Consider the following 22,624-nt stretch of genomic DNA (forward strand, 5'->3'; position numbering starts at 1 on the left):
ACTACTTAAGTACTATTACGTCTGCTCATAGAATATCGATAGACTGACAACATTTCTTGATATCTCAATTGTTCTATTAATGATATGAACAGACGCGAGAAGATAAAAGAGAAAGAATTCAAAATTATAATGTCGATGAGATCAAATACGTAAGACTATATTTCTAAATATTAGAGTTAAACTAGTTAGATATATAAATTAATGTTTGTATCTTTTGGTTGTATTCGAATTAACAAAAATACGCAATACCCATCGAAGCGAAAATAAAATATATTTTACAGACGTACATTGTGATTGATTTATTAAATGGCGGACTGCCAAGGAAGATATTGTAAATTAATTTCGTTGCGAAAACAAGTGGAAAATTTTATTGTACGCTTAAAAAAGGGTCGTTGTAATTTATAGCCACTGTACAGGTAACGATCGATGGAAAGATAAAGAGATGCTATACGAACTGCTTCTACCATTTCTTTCTATTACATTACCGAAATTAAATTTAGCGCAAAATTCTTTAAAAAGATATTACATACAGTTCCGGAGAAAATGATAACACATGCGTGCTATCCTTAATTTCTCGAAGACAATTTAAGACTTTTTTAAATGTAGCGGATATCCATATGTATCAGAGACTCATATGTATCACAGCACCAAAGTAGAAATATAGTACATAATAAAAAAAGGAATCTGTTATTAAATAAAGTTGTTATTACCAACATTCAATATTTGTAGAGAAAACACATAAATTTGCGGGGCAAAATGATAGCAAATTAACAAAATCTATACGTATATTTAGCCTAACAAGAAAATTGACATCATAATTAATATAAAATTAATAATGTGTATGAACGCTTTTGTTCTCTACAAATTTGACCAACCATGATAAGAATTTATATAGTTTTTGGATGGTATTCTGGAATAAATTATCCCATTTTACTTTAGTAGATTCTTTTAATTGTAAAATATTATCGTATTGACTTCCATTCTTTCATACAGGACGTATGAGTTTTCTTCAATAATTTTCAATTATATATGTATATAAACAAAGGAGCGTGCAAACCATGATGGCGAAGGTCGTGTCATATTTTCTTGTAGAAAATGTTTCTATAACTTTAGCTTGATGAACGGCAGCATAGCTATACTGAAAAATAAATTTCCTTTGGTAATTCGTTGAATACGTTTATTGATTTGTTCTAAGATTAAATTTATATGTTTTTGAACATTTAATCCCCCATCCCCATTTGTCAACGCTTTTTCATCATTTTTTCTTTTCGTCAGTCATGATAATAAAACGAAGATTCATCTAGATCGTCCATAAAAGATATTTTTTCATCGGTAAATAAAATACTTCTCCTTTACGCCTTCCAGTGAATACGTTCTTTTGTGAATGTTAATCGCTGTCCTTTATGTCGTTTTATTAACGCAGGTACTTGCTTCGTTTTCAATAATTAAATAAACTTACACTTCTGAAGAACACAGCGAACACTTTGAACGTTTGCAAAGATACCTGGTACGTGAGCAATTTTGCCAAATGTTAACATCGAGTTTGAGGCAACACGTATAGTAGCCTATTTTGTTGCCCTCTCAGAAGATAACACACATATGCTATAATTTTGTCCGGGAATGTATTACGTTCTTTGAAGGTGTTAAAAATTGCATCTTCTATAAGCGTAACTGACGTACTTAAATGTAGTCAACGAATACGATTCGATCACGTAAATTATTCGGTATTAAAATTTCAAAAATCTTCCTCTATTTTTTCCCCTTATATTGACTAGGAAAGAAGAAAAACAATTTTGACGGAAGCATTTTTGCGAAATACGAAATTTTAAGTTAACATTCATTGGTGATCGGCTGATCGAGCAAGGCGACAAACGTGTAGTGTTATTCGGGTAGTTTCGTGAGCAGCGGTCGTAGATTCGTACGTTTCCGTGTCGCGCATGACTGTAACAGAGGGAATAGCATAACCCGATTAACCAAACTCGTGAATCGCTTCATTTTAAGGCGGACGTCTGCTTCCTCGAGTAGCAGTTTGCTATCTTTCTGCGTCGAGATATCATCACTTTATTCCCATGTCTCCAACGTATTTAACTTCGAGATATATCGAAATATACGGTGAAGTTTTCATATAGTATTCGTTGTGACCGTAGACACCATTCACGTGCCAGACGAAGATCCGTCCATCGACGTCGACTCGAAACACCTCGTGGACTTGATCAGCGAAAAAAAAGCTCTAAAAATATTCATCAAAATATGGAACAAAAACGCGTGTATAAAGTGGTGCTCACTGGAGGTAAGTGGCTTTTTTTCTTATAGCAAACAATTCATTGTCATGCATTCCGTACGTCGTAATTTCATTTCGAAAACATTCGTTCGTTTGAATAGATACTTTCATATATTTTCAAACGAATAATATATTTATCTCGATAAAGATATCTTCGAAAAAAGCGAGCTGTGAGTGTTTGCAAAAACCATGTGTTTCGACTACCTTATAATCCTTTCGTTGATTCTATAGTTTTTACTTATCGAAATTTATTTCTAAACTTTTGTTACGTACAAACAAACGCAAAGTGGTTCGTTTCCATTGTTTCGTTGCTGTGACAATCACGTTTCACGTAAAATGCCTTGCGAGTTTATCCGTGGTGTGAAAATATTGATTGAATTCCTATGGTATACGAAGGAAATTGCATTATTTTGAATTGAATTGCGTGCTTTGAATGTCATCCTCTTTTTTGTAGTCCGTACAAACTTAATCGCAAGGACGGCTATACAAACCCAGTTTGAAATTTCGTGCTGTTTCACGAATATCTTAAAACACACATTTGATAACTTGAAATTGATTTTAGAATAGACAAAGCAAATGAAATAGAATAACTCGAAAACGTTGACAAAACAAACTTAACCCGGCTATATTTAATTCGTCGAAAACATATATCTCGAATTATGTACATAGCGTCGGAGCAATATATGATGCATAAAAATTTATTTTTCCGTTTGTGCTATGTGCTTCTACATTTGTAAATAAAATACAGGATCGAATTACGACTTCTATAAAAATCCATATATATATATATATACATTGACTATACAGGGTGTTCAGAAAAAACATTGGAACATTTTCTGTAAATGTCGGAAAGTCAGTAGTAAGTCAATTATGATGCTAGATAGAAAATCTTTATATCTTAGAAATGGTTAAATTTTCGACCAAAGTTTTTTACTAAGTATGGTGTGTCTTATATACCATATGCATATTGAATGGTTTTTCAAACATATTGTATATTATATGTGTATATACATCTAGCAACTTACTTTTTATTTTTATGTAACTTAAAACAAGGACCAATCGAACAGAGAGAACTTGATGTCAGAAATAGAGCGACTATTCTAGAATTATTAGCCTTCGTAAATAAAAGATCACGATGATCAATGATCGGTTCCTTCATTTGGTTCGATAGCCTTGAATCAAACATTTTGCGCCGGTATATAAACATGATTAGTCTTTACAATTGTTTGTAACGGCATTTTCTTATATCTACGATGTCAGTCGTTGATGAGTGTTCAGCGTGCAATTATTTTATCAGGAATTACACGAATGTTATACACAGTAGCAGTAAAAGATACGTTTCTACGAGATAACATTTTTATGAATAAATCGTAATCGATGATTATCGATTTACTCGAGCACATAATCGTAATTTTACATTTACGTCCATAATAAAACACTTCGATATATCGTTACACGTACAATTTTGGATATTTCCCATATTTTAAAGTAAATTATAAATATTCGTAGAATTCATTCAATGACCAGTGTGTTACCTGTACATTTCCGAACTTTTTTGCCGACAGTATTTGGCCAGTGGACACAAATCCAAAGAACGGACATCAAACATTCTTATTTATCGCGTTATGATGTCATCATCAGTCATCATATTTATCGTATCAGTGACAATTTGAACCAATTACGAGTCAATGAGCGCACGGCTAGCCAATTGCACGCGAAGTATCCGTCGATTGTATGCACTTGAGGTGCATTAATGTATCTCGAATGCATCATATCTCATATCTCGGGGAGCGTCTTTTAATCTCCGCGGATCGTTTCATTCGCCAACACTGCTCGGAGCAACAGCGATAAATATGCTCAAACATACGGAAAGTCGGTGTCATAAAACAGACGAATCTTAATGTTGAATTTATCGCGTGTCTAATAAATAACGAAATGCTATGTGCTTTCCTAAACGCAAAAATAATTCGAAATAATACATTTTATTTATTTAAAATAAATAGTTTTCTTATCTAAAATACTTGACGTTTTAGACCTAATTTGCCATGCTATTCAATTGATGATAAAGTCGCGAAAATGTAAATTAAAAACACTACTAAAAGCTGGTTTGACCCTGAGAGATAAAGAAAGGAGGAAGAATAAAAAGAAAAAAATTGAGAGAAAAGAAATGACAAGAGACCGTCTATTCAAAATTAATTATCTTTATTACATAGAAATAAGTTATAATAAATTGATGATGGATAGTAAATAAGAAAAATTAACGATAATACTAATGAAATCATAATAATGGGTAATTACAGATTACATTTATGACAATTTTGTCATAAAAAAAAATCAGAAGATTTAAAAAAGTGATTGAAGCAATAATAATTTTCATAACAACCGTAACGTGCAAATACTATTTCTTTTATACCATGACTAACGAGACAGCTTAAATAAATATTTATAATCTAGTAACATCTTAAAACGCAACGCAGCTAATGTTTCAAAGATAATATTGTCTCGTTTGACTTCATAGTAGTTTTAAAGCATGTAAAGGTACATGATCATATTCTTGTATCTTTCAGCTGAAAATTGATAGTGAATCTAGGATTGCAGTTTTACTATTGTATCGTTAGATTATGCCAAATACCGTTATGTATGATCTGTCGACTAGTCCGATTCAAGAGTTTTCATTCTCATTCTCACATTCTTGTTTTCATTTCATACACGCGGTCAGCATTACGGATGACACACAAGCAACATCTAATAGAAGGTTGGTATTTAGGAAAGCCCTTGGGTTTATTACGCGCTCTTAAGAATTACGGAGAAAGCAGGTAGTGACTTTACACAAAAAGCGGAAATACCTAACGGAAAATCCGGGTTTTCCCTTTAAACAAAGACTAGCAATATTGGTAGAAGGTTCCGTCCCTTCTCATCACTCATTAAAATTGACTAAGCAATGGACATAACAGATCGTTACCTTTGTCACGTAACTTGAGGGTTGGATAAAATAAGATAGCTGAGTCGTAACACAACTATTAATTTTAATTAAGCTTTATTGCGAATTCAGCAATCATAACGGAATATACACTGAGTTACAATGATATGTTAAATATGCAACTGTTATAAGGGTAGAGACTGGTAAGGATAAGTTGACTATTCCAAGAGTACAGAATAAGCGAATCTTACTGACGATACTGTGTCTGAGGAAAGCTAGGGGTAGGTGTGTCTAAGGACACGGGACTATCGGATTTGTTTATTTTATATATATATATTTATTTCTTAAAATTCACAATTTGTCCAATTTGGACATTTAGTAGAATTTTTTAACAGTTATATTAACATGTTGGTGACTACCCCCAGCGGGGTACCATCCTCGCGTTTGCTAGGTTATATCCTTTCTGAGGTCTGCTGGGTGCTTTCTTTTTAGCCTTCTGTCCATGTTTATGGTGCTGAACGTTTCCGCAACTAGCCGGTTTGGGTGTGTTGCTATTCTTGATTTGTATTTTTCTGCGAATCTGCTAATTTCTTCCTTGACCGTTGGGATTCCCAGGTCCCTCCGAATGTCATCATTTCTAACGTATATCGGATTTGTTGATGGTAATTTTGGTTAAGGAAGTGAAGGCAGTAGATACCGTCTCCAATTGGATAATAAGACGGTTGGTGGACCTGGAAGGGTTTTATGGACCTGAAAGGAATATACCAAGTATGAGGAAGGCCAACTTTCCGTGTTAATCCGTAGTAAACAATAATTATAAAAGTAATCTAAAGGATACTCGCTTGGTCCGAAGGACCTTAACCATACAAATTTCAAGGTCCATGGTGGGTACTTAAGATTATTGAAGGTACGCGTCAAGGATTTGCAGACATTTCGGTGCCATCCTGACCGCGGTATGTGGCCTGGTTTTTGATGTAAATTGACGTTACACCCTCACCTTACTAACGAAAAGTGTGAGCAACGAATCCGTTTTCTTCGCTCAAAGACCATACCCACACCGAGTTTTCCTCCGCAATCGCATGAGAGCAAAGAGTTTACTTCATTCTATCAGTCTGTTGAGTCGAGTTCATTCTGTCGTTCGGTCGAGTCTAGTCAGTCTATTCAATCGCTACTTCTATTACAACCCGAGGGCCATATCTCATCTATCAGAATGCCATATCTCAAAATCTCGTCTACGTCCTTTATATCATACGTAACGATGTAACTCATTGGTGTATTAAGTATTGGAAATACAAATTTTATAACCCTGTTAATCGCAGTGTTATACTACAAAAACCACCCCTATTATCCTAGCCGAAATAAGGGAATCGATCTATTCGTGGTGTCGATTATTACGATCGTAACGGGAATTTACCGTTCACGCGTCTCCCCGCGATAGCTCGAAAATACATTATCTTTGAACAGACAGCCTTTCCTCTTTCCTTCCTTCCGCATTTGTTCGTCTCTCAAAGTCGGACCAACTTTTGATAACATTTTTAATTTTCATTTTCGTGACCTTTGCGACATATTACTTTAAAGTGAGCGAATAAAATAAAATTTTGTCGTCGATCGAATAGTGTTCCAAGTATGATAGTTTAATCTAAGAAGTTTTGTGATTTAAATCCTACTTTATTCGTTTATTTTTATCGGTATGCCGTTATCTATCGAAATGGAAATGGTTAATATCGCATAATTTCCTTAATGTCGTTCGCCTAATCTTCGTCTCACGAATAATTATGTATTTTACCGCGTTGCAAACAAGGCGCAGAAGTAGCTGAGATCGGAATTTATTATCTCGGCCGAGAGATAAAGAAACGAGCGAGATAGCTAAAGAATTTTTCCCCTTTTGTGTTTCAGGACCTTGCGGTGGTAAAACAACCGGACAGGCACGGCTATGCACATTTTTCGAAAACATGGGCTGGAAGGTAGGCATGTTTCGCTCTGTTTTTCATTCCGCTTTACGTATAACAAAGGGATATATAACAACTCTGTGAAAAAAGGGTCCCATGAGTTTTCCTTCTACGTGAGCCTATCTCTTTAACCGATGATTCGGTCTGAATAAAACACCCCAAACAGTTCAGTAGCTTTTGATTAATTAAAATCTATATTTGCACACACATATATATAGCCAAACCGAATTATACAAATCCATTTATCTAATTTTGTTTCTTTGGATCGTCCAGAACATAAAGTTTACTTGGTTTAATCTTCTTACGTTAGCCGGTTCGTTCAATGAAACTTACATATATATCTAACAAGGCAGAAAGGGATCGCCGTGTACATGTTTTTACATACATAATTCTTTCGTCCTCTAAAATTTGTTAATAAAGATTTTCTACTCCATCGAGATTATTCGCACACGCAGCAACGCTAGCAATAAGAGCTAAGTCGTATTCCATTGAGATAAACGGTATGAAAAAAAGTGAAGTATGAGAAAAAAAAATGAATCGAATATGAGAACTGATTTTGGGGTTATCATCACCTTTCGATGTGGATTCGATAGAGCGCTGGTTGTCTTCTTTTTCAGGTGTTCCGTGTTCCCGAGACAGCGACCGTGCTGCTCAGGTATGCAATTACACGATAACAAATTTATAGTTGCAGAGAAAGGTAAGGAACGGAGCCTAAGAACGAAAGTTTTCGATACAAATCCGAGGCCGATTCGATCTGCTTGGAAAACCACCCGGTCTCTCCTCGTTTCTCTCAATCTCTTAGGATAAAAGAACTCGCGAAATTGCGTTCTTTTAACGTTCTTGGATATTGATGGAAATGGATAGGGTTTCCATGTGCGAAGAATCGCTTTAATTCGTACGCCTAAGCTTTCGTTCGGAACTTAGTCCGTTACCTTCCACTGCCCAGTCATAGAATTATTGATTAATTAAGACGTTCCACATAACCGTACTAATAAACGTAATAATCGCGACAGCGTAGGAAAGATTCGCGATCCTATTCGTTACGAAAGAATATACAATAGGTGTTTAACGTGCTTGTAAATCCTCTGTCAACGATCGGAACGGGAATCGATGGAAGTTGCTATAAACTCCAATCGTGACAAACGATGATTCATCAACGGTAAAATCAATCGATTCGAAAGAACGCTACGTATACATTACAGGAACAGTTCAAAGAATATACGCGTCGCGCACAATTCTATTCTGACCGAGACATTGGCATGCCGGTACACGACTCTTTAGAAAAACAACACTCGTGACAGAATAACATCGACTATACTATATCTAATAGGGAGGAAAAATTGTGGCCGATGAACGAACAGAATTCTCCAAAATTCTCTCCACTTCTCTAACTTTAATTTAACAACTGTTTCATTTCTCGTCTGCTTTTTCCATTTCAGCGGCGGCATAAAGTTTTCAGACCTGAACGCCGAAGAGGGTAAGTTCACTTCAACTTTTCCTTTTCTAACGACCTCTAGCTTTAGTCTCGTTTTGAACACGCGTATCCGCATATTCCGAGCTACCGTATTTTAGATTCGCGTTTTATCTACTATGCATTTATCTATGACCTCTTGTTGGTATCCGCAACTTCGCAAGACTCGGTCTGAGTTTACGGTGCTGATAAAAAAGTACTTGCAACAAGGCGTTTACGAGGCTTCCACGAGAAAGGAAACATTACCCGGCTACAAAATTTATACTTGGCCGCTTTTATTACATCTGCGCGTTCTGGCCTTCGCGAAACAACATAGAAGCCCGGTATATCCGTGAATCGTCTTACGAAACTTTAACCGTATCTAGAATGAATCAAACTTAAAAGCAGAATAACGAATCGCACAGATCCTAATATTTTCCTCGATTTGTTTCTTCGCTTAAAAGTTCTATAGCTTGTACTGAAAAATCTAAAACATCGACTAACGAACTGTTTTATTTGTAAAATGTCTTCGAGTTAATAAATCTGAATTTACGACGAAGATGGAAATTCGTGGCGGATTTTGAACGTGGTTATCTTGCGATTATGGTAGAGCGGATACGCGGAGAGACACAATGTCATGGCGGTATCGATCGCTGGTCTGCACGAGTACCTCTCATGCCCTCTCGTTTTACCCCTTGCTGCCGCTAAAGTATTGATATCATTGCGTATGCGTCGACTGTCATCGACGAAACTTTCCATTAGGTCCGAAGAAGCCATCCATGTTCAATGACAATCTCAAATTACCTGGTTCGTCGGTGCTGGCCTTAGGTCGCGTGCCACGTAAATCCCGTCAAATCTATCCGTTTAAAGCGCAACTGCGTTTTTACCGCGTAAAATGTGACAGAGATGGAAATGGCGCGAAACAATAAAGCGCGCTGGTACGATTTACGGGAAAAGAAGGAACTTTTAAAAGACGTCGAAACGAAATCAATATTACGAAGTCTCTTCGTGTTTACCGACGATATTTGTTCAAATACAGGACCGGAAACAGATAAAAAGCGCGTGTATTTTTTCACGATATATATATATAAAAAAAAAGCTGATAATTCTGATCTTTTGCAAAATATATTTGTGATTATTGTTACGAAGCTAATGGTTACTCATCGGATCGTGTTTGTTAAAATACGTGACCGGATACGAGAAAGTCGGATCAGATTACCTTGAACATTGTTTTTTCGCAGTATCATTGGTTAGGAAGACCGACGACTCGGTAACAAAACGTATTCGTAGCAGTCGATGATCGTCAAAGATCGAAATTGCAATTTTTTGCCAACGTGAGGCTGTTTCACGTCGAATTACGCAACGTTACGTCAGTCTACGTCACTCGGTGTTCCATCATCGAGTTTCTGTCAAATACTTCGCCGAAACGTCGAAGCGAGTGAAACGACGTAGAAAATGATTTAGTTTTAGAGCCGCGAGGGAAAACCTTTAAAAAAGAGGAGGATTTCGCGTACATTAAAAACAGAACAATTCATACAGTTGGTTGCGGATAGGCCAAAGAAGAATGGCCAATGTATAACGTCCGCTGATTGCGTAAAAACAAAATCGGCGACTTGCCAAGATTCTCGCAAAGCGGCAAACGCGATCGAGTCACGAGATGCAGACCGTGTTTTTCACGACGATCCTTGTGTTCTGAACTCGCTCGTTATTCAACGAGTAACTAAGTAGAGAGAACTAACAAGAATAAAAGAAAAAGAAAAAAAAAATAATTAATTTCCGTCGAGGTACGTTCAAAGACGACGAGAAAAGAGTCGAGGTTTTTCGCGATTTATATACAATACATATGTGTGTACTTTGTTAGAATCGAAAATATTTGTCGTTGACCTGACAAGGAAGTTTATCAACGCCTACATAAACCAGTATATCATTAAGAAGTCGTATCTAATTATTGATTATATTATAAACATCGTTATCTCGACTGCTTGACAAAATATAAGTACGTATTTAAAAGAGTCTCCTATGGAGCGACCATGAATACAAAGTGTTCTTTGAAACGTGGGCTTTCTATAATTATTTCAATGACAAAGCATCCCTGTTCCATTCTAGATAGTGAACTTTTCTTCGATAGGTCAGTTAGATGCCTCCTTGCGCGAGCCTACTTATTATGCGATTAATCGTTTATACTTAAGAAGCATTTATACGTTTCTGATAAATGGTTGATATTTGGATTATGATAGGAAGTTTTCTTGCAAGCAAAACTGCTAAGTCGCTTTTCGTTACGTAACGCACACGATTATATTATCGCGACGATTTTGTAGGCTACAATTATCCTAACGAATTTTTACAAAAAGATTTTTTAAAGCTTTTTGCGTGGAATTGTACCAGACAGCTGTATACACGATAGCGAAGCACATTTGCCTTAAAATAACGCAAAAGATACCACGGTAATGTTTCTTTCACCTTTCTCGCTTTACCTTTCTTCCAACCATTTTATTCGTCCGCGCCTCGTCACCTTATAGCGCAATCCACAGCTATCCGTTTGTCATCTTCCACGTAAATCCCGCGTAAATTAAGCTAGAAAATCGTTAATGTTTAATTATTAATTGAAAATGCTCGTTTACGTACCAACCGATCCAACGAGGTGCCACATCGATCTATACATATTTTCCTTTCTATTTGCACACCCCACGAGATTAACCATGAGATAATAATATACCACCCGAAGAATTACGTAACGGAAAATTGGGATCAGAGTTTTGTCAAAGGCACGCAACGTGACTAGCTCGAAATTCGTGATTTCTCGTTACTGCTATTTATTTAACACGTCTTCCTATGTATTTTCTTGTAAAACGTACCGGTCGTTACGTATCCTCCGCTATTTCTTGCCAGATTCGTTGCTTCATCCTATATGAAATTGAAATACCAGTTCCATCGTCTTCAAAGCTTCCAACAGGTTTTTCGATGCGAAAGAGTCACCGGATGGTAACTATGTACCTGGCGATCCAACGATCAACGCCAAGTTCTCGATGCAAATACCACTTAGAAATTTGCATTCCAAATTGCTCCAATTCTGCCGGTGCATCGTGAAAAACCCACCTTTTTCGCATGTGTTTGCTTCAGCCTGGCTTGCGTGCTTTTATATAATTGTATTTGTCGGGTTTGATCCGTGGCATTGAAACACCGATACAAATCGGGCTTCATACGACTATATCCTTCTTTTGGCTTCTTCTTTAAATAGATTCATCAAATTCTACTTATAATGCTTGCCGATTTTCCTTACCATCTAACACGATTTCTTCTTACGTTTATATCGCATTTACGCTATCGAGGAAAAAATGATATCGATGCATTTTTTTTGTGAAATATCCATACGTGAAATATAACAAAGGGAAATGGTGTAAATGCGTGTGGTAGGCAGTAATTGAAGTCATTACGGTTTATCATTATTCGCTGGTATCGATACGCGCGATAGAACCAACGTTCATTGGTTAATGTAGGTCGATTGTGACGAAGTGCGTTCCATATATTCTCCGATGTATCAGACACTTCGTAAGAAGTTCGTTATACCGAACACCGGTTATTAATAAATTCATATTCGACGCTGTCCACTCGATTGTCAGTTCTATCGTAGTTAGAGTGCGCGCACCGTTCTCTGGCTTAGCGCCAATTTGCTTTTACATATTATGAGTTCGCGTCTGGCCAATTGCCTCGGCTTCTTTCTTCTCCTTTTTTTCACTCCTTTCCCAAAACATTCCTCCTTGTATCGTACGTTATTACAGCAAACAGTAAGGCACAAAACGTATTTGTCAAAGATGATAACTGACAAGATGTTAAAGATGATCGGAACGAACAATGAGCTTTGTCTCTTCTATAATCCGTTAAGGATCGTGCAGTAGTTTATCGCAACGTTATAAGTGTTAGAATTTCTTTAAATTTCATGAAACTGTAGGATGGAGGAAATCTTTGCAATTTTCTTCCGCGGTTAAAATGTTAAAAAGTAGAATCTTAAACCGATAAAAGTGGAACAGTAAACCGATTGGGAAAAAGCTACAAATGAAACGTCGCGTTAACGCAACATCGACCAATTAGTAGGTTTAATGTATTCCGCGAAAAATGAAAAATTCGAATGAAAACGAGAGTCGCAAGAAAGGAGAAGAAAAGGACTCGCGCTCCAAAGACATCGCTTGCCCTTAACTTTTGAAACGTCAAACCTCTCGCGGATCAAAGTTTACGTGGAAATGAAATTATGTTTCAAAGAGGCGCGTCGAATGTTGTTGCGAACTCGTCGGCTCGTCGAGATAATTAAACGAGCGTAACGGAAAAGCGATGAAACGAGCCACAGTTTAAAACGATTTAAGTATACGCTCGAAAAGCAATGATTTTTTCATGTACGATGTTAACAAAAAATAATTTAGTCGTCGAAGAACCGCACCGTTCGTTGACCGATCAACTTCTTCCGTGTCTGTTCTTACACAAAATTTCATCTTTCATTTTCCTACGAAGTTTAGTACGCGAGATGGAATATGGTTGATAAGACACGAACGCGTTAACGCTTTCCGGTTCCGACCAGAAACACTTAAGCCTTAAACAGTTCGCGGTAATGAAATGTAATTGGGTATGCAAATGAAACGACAAAAATGTAGCTTATGAAATATTGATACGCTATCGCGTCGTACAAGTTGATAGACGCAAACAGCGCAAAACATTTTTTTTTTTTTCTTTTTTGTTCTTTTGCTGTGAATTTAGTGGAGTGGCAGTAATTGTTTCAATGTCGAGCTACACCCAAGAATTAATAACAACCGGTTACAATTAACAAGTCTTCTGGTTACGACAAGATATCTCAAGCTGGAGCGAGTCGAATGAATTTGCGCGATCAGTAAAAGAGCGTCGATGCATCGTGAAATAGTTAATGTATATTCATTTATGTAGATTTTTCTATCTGCGTCGTACTTGAGAAAATTACAGTAAAAATTTCGTTAATTGACAGCTAAATCCCTTCTCTTCATTAAAGAAAAAAAACATTCTATCCGACGTGGTTATTAAACATGAACGATGCAGATGTTGCTCGATTTTCGTTTGTCCAATTCCTTTGATAGAAACCTTCGCGAATGATTACTGCGTTGTTGAGAATGCGTTGAATTTCGCGCAGGTTGTTAAAAATCATAATTGGAATATCTTGCTTCTTTCGTCATTGGAAAGCTAAAGTGGAAAGCGCCTGGTACCGCTCGCATCCTTCGTTCCTTTTTCGCCAACGCACGGAAACATTATCCACTGGCGTGTGATACGTTTCCAGTGTTTTTTATCGAGCCCACGTGTCTGTCGACGCAGCAATTGCCTTTCGTCGTATTCGTTGACGCGCAGAACCGAGTAGATCTCGCTCCACGATTTTAACCCTCGACCAGCTATTTTATCCTTCGAAAGCTTAACCGTGATTTATTACAGAGAATCGTGCTTGCGAGAAATTGGCTCTTTCGCTCAAAGTTCAAGCACGTGACGACCAACTCGAACCGGGCTATAGCGTAGAAAATCGAACGTCGACAAATTATACGTTTGTAACGAAAGTCTCGCAAATACGAAAGCAACTGGTAATGTCGCTCGTGTATTTAGAGAAATTTTCTTGAAAGAAACTAATTGCAAGGGGAATCGCAACGCTTGGTATCGCGTGGAGACGAGTTTGCGTGCAAAATGTCAAGCAATTTCAATGCGGAGAGACAGGTGGAAAACCGCGGATAACGCGTACCTATGGATCGTCCTGGCACGATTTAATTAAACCGTGCATGAGAAAAAGGAAAAGCGGCTAGAAGGGGGGGGGGAGGGGGAGAGAGAGAATACACGACAACAGAGGCTTATCGAACTGGAAGTGTCTTCAAGGTCGGTTGGTTCTAGCAAAGGGATCCGGGTCGCGTCCTTCGATTACGAAGTCCTCGCAGCGACATTACAGGAACAGGTCGGACAAAGGCGAAGCAAGGTGGCCGGAGATCTTGGAAGTTGACTCTGGTGAGGGTGAGTTTTAGAAAGTGCCCCCGTTTTTAAAAGCGACACAGACGAAAAAAAAGTTTGCCTATCTTTTATTTTCACCACGAACGTAACAAAAAAAAAAAAAAAAAAAAACTCGCAAATACAGAGATTACACGCCGAACGATCCTAAAGATCGTTCGACATTCGTTTTTCGGTATTTCTCCCTTGTCGATAACCCACTTTTCTCGTTTTATCGAATACTGTTCCTTGTGTTCGTGTAATGTCTGTAATTCTATGCACCGTATGTAGTTACAGAAACGCGATTATTGGTACCCGATAATTCTATTTACTTCTCAGAAGCGGTAATCTCTGTACGCTGTTTAACGTTGTCGAAAGTAAAAGAGGCTCGCCGTCCGGTCGCCTTGCTAGAGCGATTCGTGTCGATCCCTGCTGCTAGAAACCCGCCTGTGCGACCGATCGAGTCGTGTCATTGTGCCACTCTTGGTAAATTAGGTATGAGCATTTTCATCGCATACACCGTCCACCATTTCCTTCCGAAACCTTTTGCTCGATCGTTTTTAATCGTGTACTTACATCTAGAGGAGATTCACGACGAATTTAAGAAAGTACATTCCTCCGTGATAAAAGATCAACCTCGTATGTACTTGTCGGCTCTCCTTGCTAATTCTATTAACTTTCGGGAACGTAATAGCCCGTTGCTAATAAACGTATACAGGCGTTCACGCCAGACGTTCGATGCTATTAATTGCACACACGATATCCACGATATTCGTCGTCGTTCATCCGTTAAATCGTAAAGACGTCCCACGGACCATTAGTCGCGATTGTTTTATGCTCGTGGAACCGCGGACGTGTCGAGACGAAGACGCGTTCACGATGCTGATACTGGGATATGCCGAATCTGGTTACGGCTTGATAATCAAAAACGCCAATCGTTGCTAACGATTATCGAACACCGTCAAAGCCTGCAGACGATCATTCCGTTAATTGGAGTTTTTCTCACCGTTTCGATAACGAGAACGTATCGTGACAAGAACTCACACACGCATACACGCAGTGATAGCAGCCGGTTGGCCCGTCTGGCCCGTCTAAAACGAAGCGTCGTATCTCTGGCAGATGTGTGCAAGCAACGAGTGTCTGAACGGGCAACGACTAATGCGAAACTTGTTTGTCTGTGCTGGATTTCGTTGCAAAAAATACGTGGACCATATCGAATATCAGCTGGGCCAACTTGACTTTGGGTCAAGATGCGAGAAACGTAGAAATATATATGTAGATAAAACACTGCGAGACGTGTACATAAACAGATCTGGAGTATCGTCTGCACAAAAAAAAAAAAAAAGAAAGAAAGAAAAAGAAAGAAAAGGAAAAAGATGCTTGAAAGATGTTGTTAAGAGAGCCAACTTCGTATTTCCTATTTCGACAATTACAAAACTTTTCGAGCTACTATTAATTGCACTTGATTTATCGGCTCTCGCGATAATACGATTTTAGTTATTTGAAAGGATCGTGTATCGAAGCTCTTGGCAGTTGACCTCGATTAGATAAGGCTGTGATTTGTTCTTGGATCCGATCGATCCTAATCGCTTTAGTTAGTAACACGTTGATTATTACGCGAATTATTAAGATAATTTTCACGTAAAATATAGCATCAACCTCGTGCTTGATATTTACCTTTTTTCTTCTCTCTTTTTTTTTATTTTTTTTTTTTTTTTTTTTTTTTTATTTGAACGACGTCGAAACGAGAGGTCTTGAAATACCTATAGAAGTTAACGAGCACGCTACTTCGAAGAAATTTAAATTAATCACCGTGTTACGCTCGTAGTAGCGTTACGCATATGATCGTTCGTTGAGAAAAATACGCGATCATTATCGCTTATCAATGCAATTGTGCAAATGTGCTAATAAATTCCTACGTTCAATTAATTCATGGCTTGCGATTACGTAAACAGTTGCAAACGCGGGAAAAGTAATTGTTGCGTAGTTACCGATCAGCCAGGTAGCGTGTAAAAGTTGACTCGTAGAATCAAGAAACTATAACGATAGTTGCTTTACTTGTTTCGCATTGACCGATCTAAAATTGTACGTGATTTTTCTTAATCTGTTTCAGCGTTCAAATTTCAAGAGAATCTTCTGCGCACGATGATACAGATAGAGAATACGTTCTTCCAGCTGGGTGACAGCTGTTCGCGAAATTGTCTTATTATCTGTGATCGTGGTGCCATGGATGCCTCTGCATGTGAGCGATATTAATAACTATGCCTATATCTTTTCCTCTGGTCCTTTACGAATCAAAGTTAAACCACATCTTTCTCTTCTTTGATTTAGTTATATCGAAAGATAAATGGGAATTGATGATGGCTTCGAACGGATGGAACAACGTGGAGCTGCGAGACAATAGGTACAATCAGATCATCCATATGGTCTCAGCAGCAAACGGCGCCGAAGAATTCTACTCGACGGAAGATCACGCGTGTCGTTCGGAAGGCGTCGTGGTAGCCAGAGAACTCGATTACAAAGCGGCGGCCGCCTGGGTTGGGCATCCTTACTTCGATGTAATAGATAATTCGCAAGACTTTGAAACGAAACTCTGTCGTATGATCGAATGCGTGTGCCAGAAGCTGGGTATCGATACCGGAGACAGATTGAGAGCGAGTAGCAGAAAAGTCAAGTTCCTTGTCAAAGGTCCATTACCGGCAGACTCTGAGTTCCCGCCGTTCCAGGACTTTGATGTCGTCCATAACTACCTCCAAAGTAACAATCCGAAGATGCAAGCTCGTCTGCGTAAACGTGGGCAAAAAGGTTCGCGAGATAGTTACTATTTGAGATTTACAATGCTAACACGTGTGTATCGATAACGCGTAATCACATATAAATTTACGTTGATAGGTCATTGGTCCTATATTCATACAATTCGACGTCCAAAAATGTGCGGCCAAGTGATCGAAGTGAAAACACAATTGACTCATCGAGATTATTTGAATATGCTCGCTCAACGCGATGACTCGCATTTCACCATCTTCAAGCGTCGACGATGTTTCCTCATCAACAATCAGTATTTCCAATTAGATATATACAGGGAGCCAGCTCATCCAAGGTCAGACTTAAGAAATCACGCGCAATCGTGTAACGAAATAATTTATTATATATAATTTATTATATATATATTATATAGATAAATGTGTCTAATATGATTACAGGTGTCGGGGATTGATGCTGCTTGAAACGTACACAGCATTATCCGGAGACAAGCTTAAGAACATATTACCACAGTTCCTGACAATCGAAAAAGAGGTTACTGGAAATCCAGACTACAGTATGTTCAATCTCAGTCTAAGAGAAGAATGGAACAATACTAATAAATTCTGTCATAATTTACAAGGTACGTATCGAATATCATTTGCCATTAAATTATACAGACATCTGTAACTAATAAATTACACATATTTCTTTAATGAAAAAGATATATCAAGAAAGTCGTTTGATACACTCTTTTTCGCGTAGATCTGTCTTTGATTGTCTTTCTTGTTTGATCAGTTTCTTTTAAATTGCACAGATTACGCTCTTGCAGGCTTAACGGAATCTGGATCAACAGAAAGAAAAAGTACTTGCTCTTCGGAAGCGAAAGACACATCGGTTAAAAAAACAGTAAATGGACTAGATTGTTGTAGAGTCAATGGTGTGGACGCTGTTATGAATGGTGTAGATAAAGTTGTAAATGGCGTACAGAATGGTGTCTACGGTGTTACGAATGGTATCGTGAAATATGTCGAACAAAATAGTATAAAAAGCAATAGTCAAGAATGCGGTAGTCCTACGAAACACTAAATGATGATCCTTAAAACGAAAAAGTACGAAAGGATGTAATGAGAGCAGGTTTCAAAACGATATGAAAACACGACGGTATAAATACATTAGACAATGATAAGGAACAAATTACACAATTCTAAAAAGAAACAAAATATTTTATTGGCACTGACAGCTATCTCGATCTAAAATTTCTTAGGCAATACGAAAATGATAAACTTACAAACTATAATACCTATTTTTTAATTAATCTTGCGTGCACACTTTGAAGGTACCAATGCGAAATGTACTTAATAATTCGACTGTAATTTATTTTTTACCAATTTGTTTAACAAGTGATGTTGATTAATATACCAAGCATTTTTACATCTAAATCACTTCATTTCACTTTTCATCTCTTTGCTTCGTTGTGTGTTTTATCTAGAGTACCGTAGTAACTCTTTATTTAAGAATATTACTATGAATAATTGTGATACAAAACACATGTAATACATAGCATACAAAACACGTATGAAGCTATGTAATTATTCAAGAACAAACGATCTGTATGAAGTATACTTTCCTTTAGAAATATTTAACATTATCTCGATAGAAAAGTAACACTCTGCACTAATGTGAACAATTTTAAATTTATGGATAGTACTGTAGGCGGAAAACTTTGGTCCCTACCATAGACATAAATTTTACAAATAAATTAATCATTAGTGGTGTCTTATAAAATACTGACATAAATCTAATATTTGACTTGTCTTTAGATGAATAATATCGTTGAGTAATTATGAAAAGTATGATTAATTAGTTTATTGGACATGCTGTTGGGTTAAATAAAAATATCGATTTCTATATTATAGTCCCTCATGAAGAACGTTCATTTTATTATTTAATTTATCAATAAACATTGTTTTGTCATTGAACATAACTTAATGAACATAAACTATGTTATACACACATATATATATATATATAATATATATGTTATATTATTATATATTATATGTTGTATATTATATATTATATAATGTATATAATATATATAACAATATTATATATATATATCTTATTTTACATAAAAACATTTGTCACAAACTTTACTATTATTTAGAGACAAAGTGCCTGTGAGATGTTCAGTCACAGAAGTGAAAAAAATGATATATAAATATATATTTTCAATGAAAGATGCAATAATCAGTTATCAATGCACTTATAACATATATAATTGGTCTGAATTCATATATTGTACCCATGATTGTCTAATAAAATGTCATGTGCCTATCATTTTTTACCCATTTTGATATACTCCTTCTCTTTTTCATTCTTTCAAATTATTCATATAAGCTAAGTAATTTATTATCATTTTATTTTGCAGATTGAAACTTATACCGATTTTCATATGGTACAGCTAGGAGAAGGATAGAAACTAGTAATATCTTGATCATTGTAATTTATTGCTCTTTCGAAAAATTTCCTTTCATAAACTTATTGCTATATAAAATAAAGAAGGAAAGTCATAAACCTGTGTTTGTGTTACATTCTCCGACATATAAGCATTTTCGGACTTCACATTCATTTTCTGGTTTAATAAATTAATTTTTTTCGTATTTAATATATTGATGAAGTTTAATGAAATACGAATTATGTATATAGGAAGTAGACAGTACACACGCACAGTGTGTTGTATTACACAGTAATACACGGTAAAAAAATTTTAATAGTAAAAATACTAACACAGATAAATCATGTGAAAAGGGAGCTATGTGACATTACATCGATGAAACCAAATAATTAACATTTCATTGTTCCATGTAGAATTATAAAGCCTTATTTTACATCTTATAACATTATATAAAAAGTAATGCATAATGGAAGCGTAATTATAGTTTTTTCTTTTTTGGTATACCATTGTTATAATATTGTGTTATTAGTATCTAAGATAGATACTAGATTAAATAGTTTATCAAGAAAAAGTATTAACAATATTGTACACAACTCGCGTAATCCTTTTTTTACATACATCACTTTCATATAGATAATTTTTGCTCTGTACATTAAACAGGATCTAAAAAATTTTTAGTAAAGCTGTAGTGATATTTTGTATCTATCTAACCCCAATCTAAGTAGAATAACTATTTATAGTTGCTTGTAAATATTTCACAATTCTGATACAGGAAAACTTTCAAATAGCTGCCTCTTTCTAATGAAAGAGAGACATATAGGTAATTAAATTACATAACAAAATGTAAGTAGTAAGAAGACATGTTTCATTTTTTCATAGGCAAGTTAAGAATACCAAGTATAAATAGAAATATATTTATAAAACTATTTGCATGCAAGACAATGAATTATGATCCACTTATACAGGTCCCTGGAAGTATTAATTATACAATTAAACTCTATATTCTTTATATACATAACAAACACTTCTTTTTATAAATATTAAGTAGTATTTAAATCATCCTGAAACTTTCAATTCATTTAGAAATAGGCATTATCTGCATGTGTCATCTTTTTGTAAAATTTTACTGGAAGCATATATTTGTTTTATTTTTTTTCCTTTGTTCACATGTAAAGAAATCATTAATCTTTTATACTGTTTTTCGCTTATAAACCATTTCATGCTTTTTGATTATCATTTTTTATACAATTTATAATCAATTTCGCTTGTATAAATTCATTTGAGTTATAAAGCATATAAATCATAAGTTATTCCCCTTTTCAGAGCATCTAATTAAATGTTAACATCATTCGTATGCTTGACACAGTTACATTTACCTACTAATAGCTTTAGCTTGTTGTGCTTTGTACATTTTTAAGACTTTTTTGCTTGGTACTAAAGATTGACTTAATCCTGGCCTTTTCTTACGTCTATTCATTTGATTATTTTCTTGATCTACCTCATCATCGTCATTGATGGGAACTTGGCCATTATACTGGGTCTGACAAATAACTGTTTCCTGTGGTGTTTTAATTGCTTCTAACTCAGCTGCTGTACGATGTAAATCTGAATCATGTGCAAAGGTACAATTATGACCAAATCGGCATCTACCTTTCCTATAGTTCCAACAAATCTTTCTGCCATTTATCATTTTTGTATCATCAAGAGTTGGCGTCATTTTCACATGTTTCTCAAGAATTGCACTTTTTGCTTTTTCTGCTTCAACAAATGGATTTGAGAAGACTGAAGTTTTCATTGTGGGTATACCATTAAAGTCTGGAGTTGGTAATGGAAGTTTTTCTTTGGAAGCTGTTTTACATATTTCATTATTTTCATTATGTTCTTCTTCTTCGTCGTCCTCTTCTTCCTCTTCCTTAAAACTAAGGGTTAGGCAATATCAGATTACAAAGAACAAATTCAATCTGATGTGTAACTACTAACTGTGATTTAATATGCTTATATTAATATAAATATAAAAATAACATTAATCTATAAAAAATGCAGAATATCCTTATGCATTTAGTTTATTAATATCTAAACGTGACATTAAAAAATTATTAATGCAAAAGAAAAGAAAAAAACAAATACCACATTAATATTGTAGAACATACAATTTTAAGAAGTGAACGTATTTTCTCCAATTTTCATTTCGCCAATTCAGACGAAAATATATAAAATTATATATTTCACGAAAAATAAACATACATTTACACAAAATACAGTGTTAAGAATGTAATGACATAATAATATGTAATTTGTTTTAGGAGTCAAAATTTATGAGATTATAAAGGGTTATACGAAGGAAGGGAGAAAACAAACAATAGGGAAACAGGTTCATGAGGGTAAAAGCTTACGTGTTATCGGCACCGTCTGAAATATCATCGCCGCTACTTTCTGAACTCGAGGAAGTTCCATAATCCGCAACTAAGGAAGCCATGGTTCTTAGCAATTAATTAACAATATTCTCTAACAAACACTAATCTAATATAACCATTATAAACAGTTGTGCTTCTGTCCACATTCACAAAATATGGCAACGCTGCAAATCTAACGTCACCGGAAGTTGTTGACGACGTTCTCGTAGTTTTGAAATTAGCGGTAAACGTAAAGTTTACTACGCAAGTCTATTCTATATTTTATATTCTATCAGATTAGTTTTACCGCATTAATCGATATTAAAATTCTAATGTTTAAATGCCAAAATAGAATTAATTAATTTTATTTATAGATATTTTTAATATATTACGAATAACATGAGCTCCATACTTATTGATAATTTAGCAAACAGTTTATGTAGCATACAAAA

The 22,624-nt window shown here is 35.8% G+C and overlaps 2 protein-coding genes and 1 long non-coding RNA gene across 8 annotated transcripts; 1 reads left to right on the forward strand and 2 right to left on the reverse strand.

The window, feature by feature from the left end:
• Window positions 1-255: 255 nt before the first annotated feature.
• Window positions 256-1,837, reverse strand: LOC105667141. The gene is made up of 2 exons (XR_007227783.1): window positions 1,460-1,837; window positions 256-1,138 (listed from the first exon to the last, which is right to left on the reverse strand). It is a non-coding gene; the product is annotated as an uncharacterized LOC105667141 (long non-coding RNA).
• A 160-nt stretch (window positions 1,838-1,997) lies between these two features.
• LOC100648815 (TRPL translocation defect protein 14) lies at window positions 1,998-19,898 on the forward strand. Of its 6 annotated transcripts, none has more exons than XM_012320703.3 (10): window positions 1,998-2,290; window positions 7,098-7,165; window positions 7,768-7,805; window positions 8,590-8,627; window positions 14,487-14,603; window positions 16,690-16,818; window positions 16,908-17,381; window positions 17,469-17,676; window positions 17,780-17,961; window positions 18,151-19,661. In XM_012320703.3, exons 1-10 carry the CDS (start codon window positions 2,251-2,253, stop codon window positions 18,405-18,407), a joined length of 1,551 nt encoding a protein of 516 aa, XP_012176093.1. In that variant the 5' UTR covers window positions 1,998-2,250; the 3' UTR covers window positions 18,408-19,661. The 6 variants fall into 6 exon arrangements, with proteins under 6 accessions (XP_012176093.1, XP_012176097.1, XP_012176091.1 ...); XM_012320707.3 differs by lacking the exon at window positions 18,151-19,661 and adding an exon at window positions 19,753-19,898 and having other exon boundaries at window positions 1,999-2,290; XM_012320701.3 differs by having other exon boundaries at window positions 2,000-2,290; window positions 18,136-19,661.
• On the reverse strand, window positions 19,813-22,480 carry LOC100648931. Its single transcript, XM_012320708.3, has 2 exons — window positions 22,173-22,480; window positions 19,813-21,698 (listed from the first exon to the last, which is right to left on the reverse strand). The coding sequence occupies exons 1-2, from the start codon at window positions 22,253-22,255 to the stop codon at window positions 21,152-21,154; spliced, it is 630 nt and encodes a 209-aa protein (XP_012176098.1). The 5' UTR covers window positions 22,256-22,480; the 3' UTR covers window positions 19,813-21,151.
• Between the last annotated feature and the right edge of the window lie 144 nt (window positions 22,481-22,624).

The sequence above is a fragment of the Bombus terrestris genome, chromosome 3 (genome assembly GCF_910591885.1).
Source record: "Bombus terrestris chromosome 3, iyBomTerr1.2, whole genome shotgun sequence".
Taxonomy (NCBI): domain Eukaryota; kingdom Metazoa; phylum Arthropoda; class Insecta; order Hymenoptera; family Apidae; genus Bombus; species Bombus terrestris.

What these genes read in the sequence shown, in the direction of transcription:
- LOC100648815 (XM_012320701.3), top strand. Translation starts at nt 2,251, where the DNA reads ATGGAACAAAAACGCGTGTATAAAGTGGTGCTCACTGGAG. An exon ending in AGACCTGAACGCCGAAGAGG is followed by an intron (nt 8,628 to 14,486) that starts GTAAGTTCACTT and finishes GGTTGGTTCTAG; the next exon opens with CAAAGGGATCCGGGTCGCGT. An exon ending in GCGTAAACGTGGGCAAAAAG is followed by an intron (nt 17,382 to 17,468) that starts GTTCGCGAGATA and finishes TTACGTTGATAG; the next exon opens with GTCATTGGTCCTATATTCAT.
- LOC100648931 (XM_012320708.3), bottom strand. Translation starts at nt 22,255, where the DNA reads ATGGCTTCCTTAGTTGCGGATTATGGAACTTCCTCGAGTTCAGAAAGT. An exon ending in TCAGACGGTGCCGATAACAC is followed by an intron (nt 21,699 to 22,172) that starts GTAAGCTTTTAC and finishes CCTAACCCTTAG; the next exon opens with TTTTAAGGAAGAGGAAGAAG.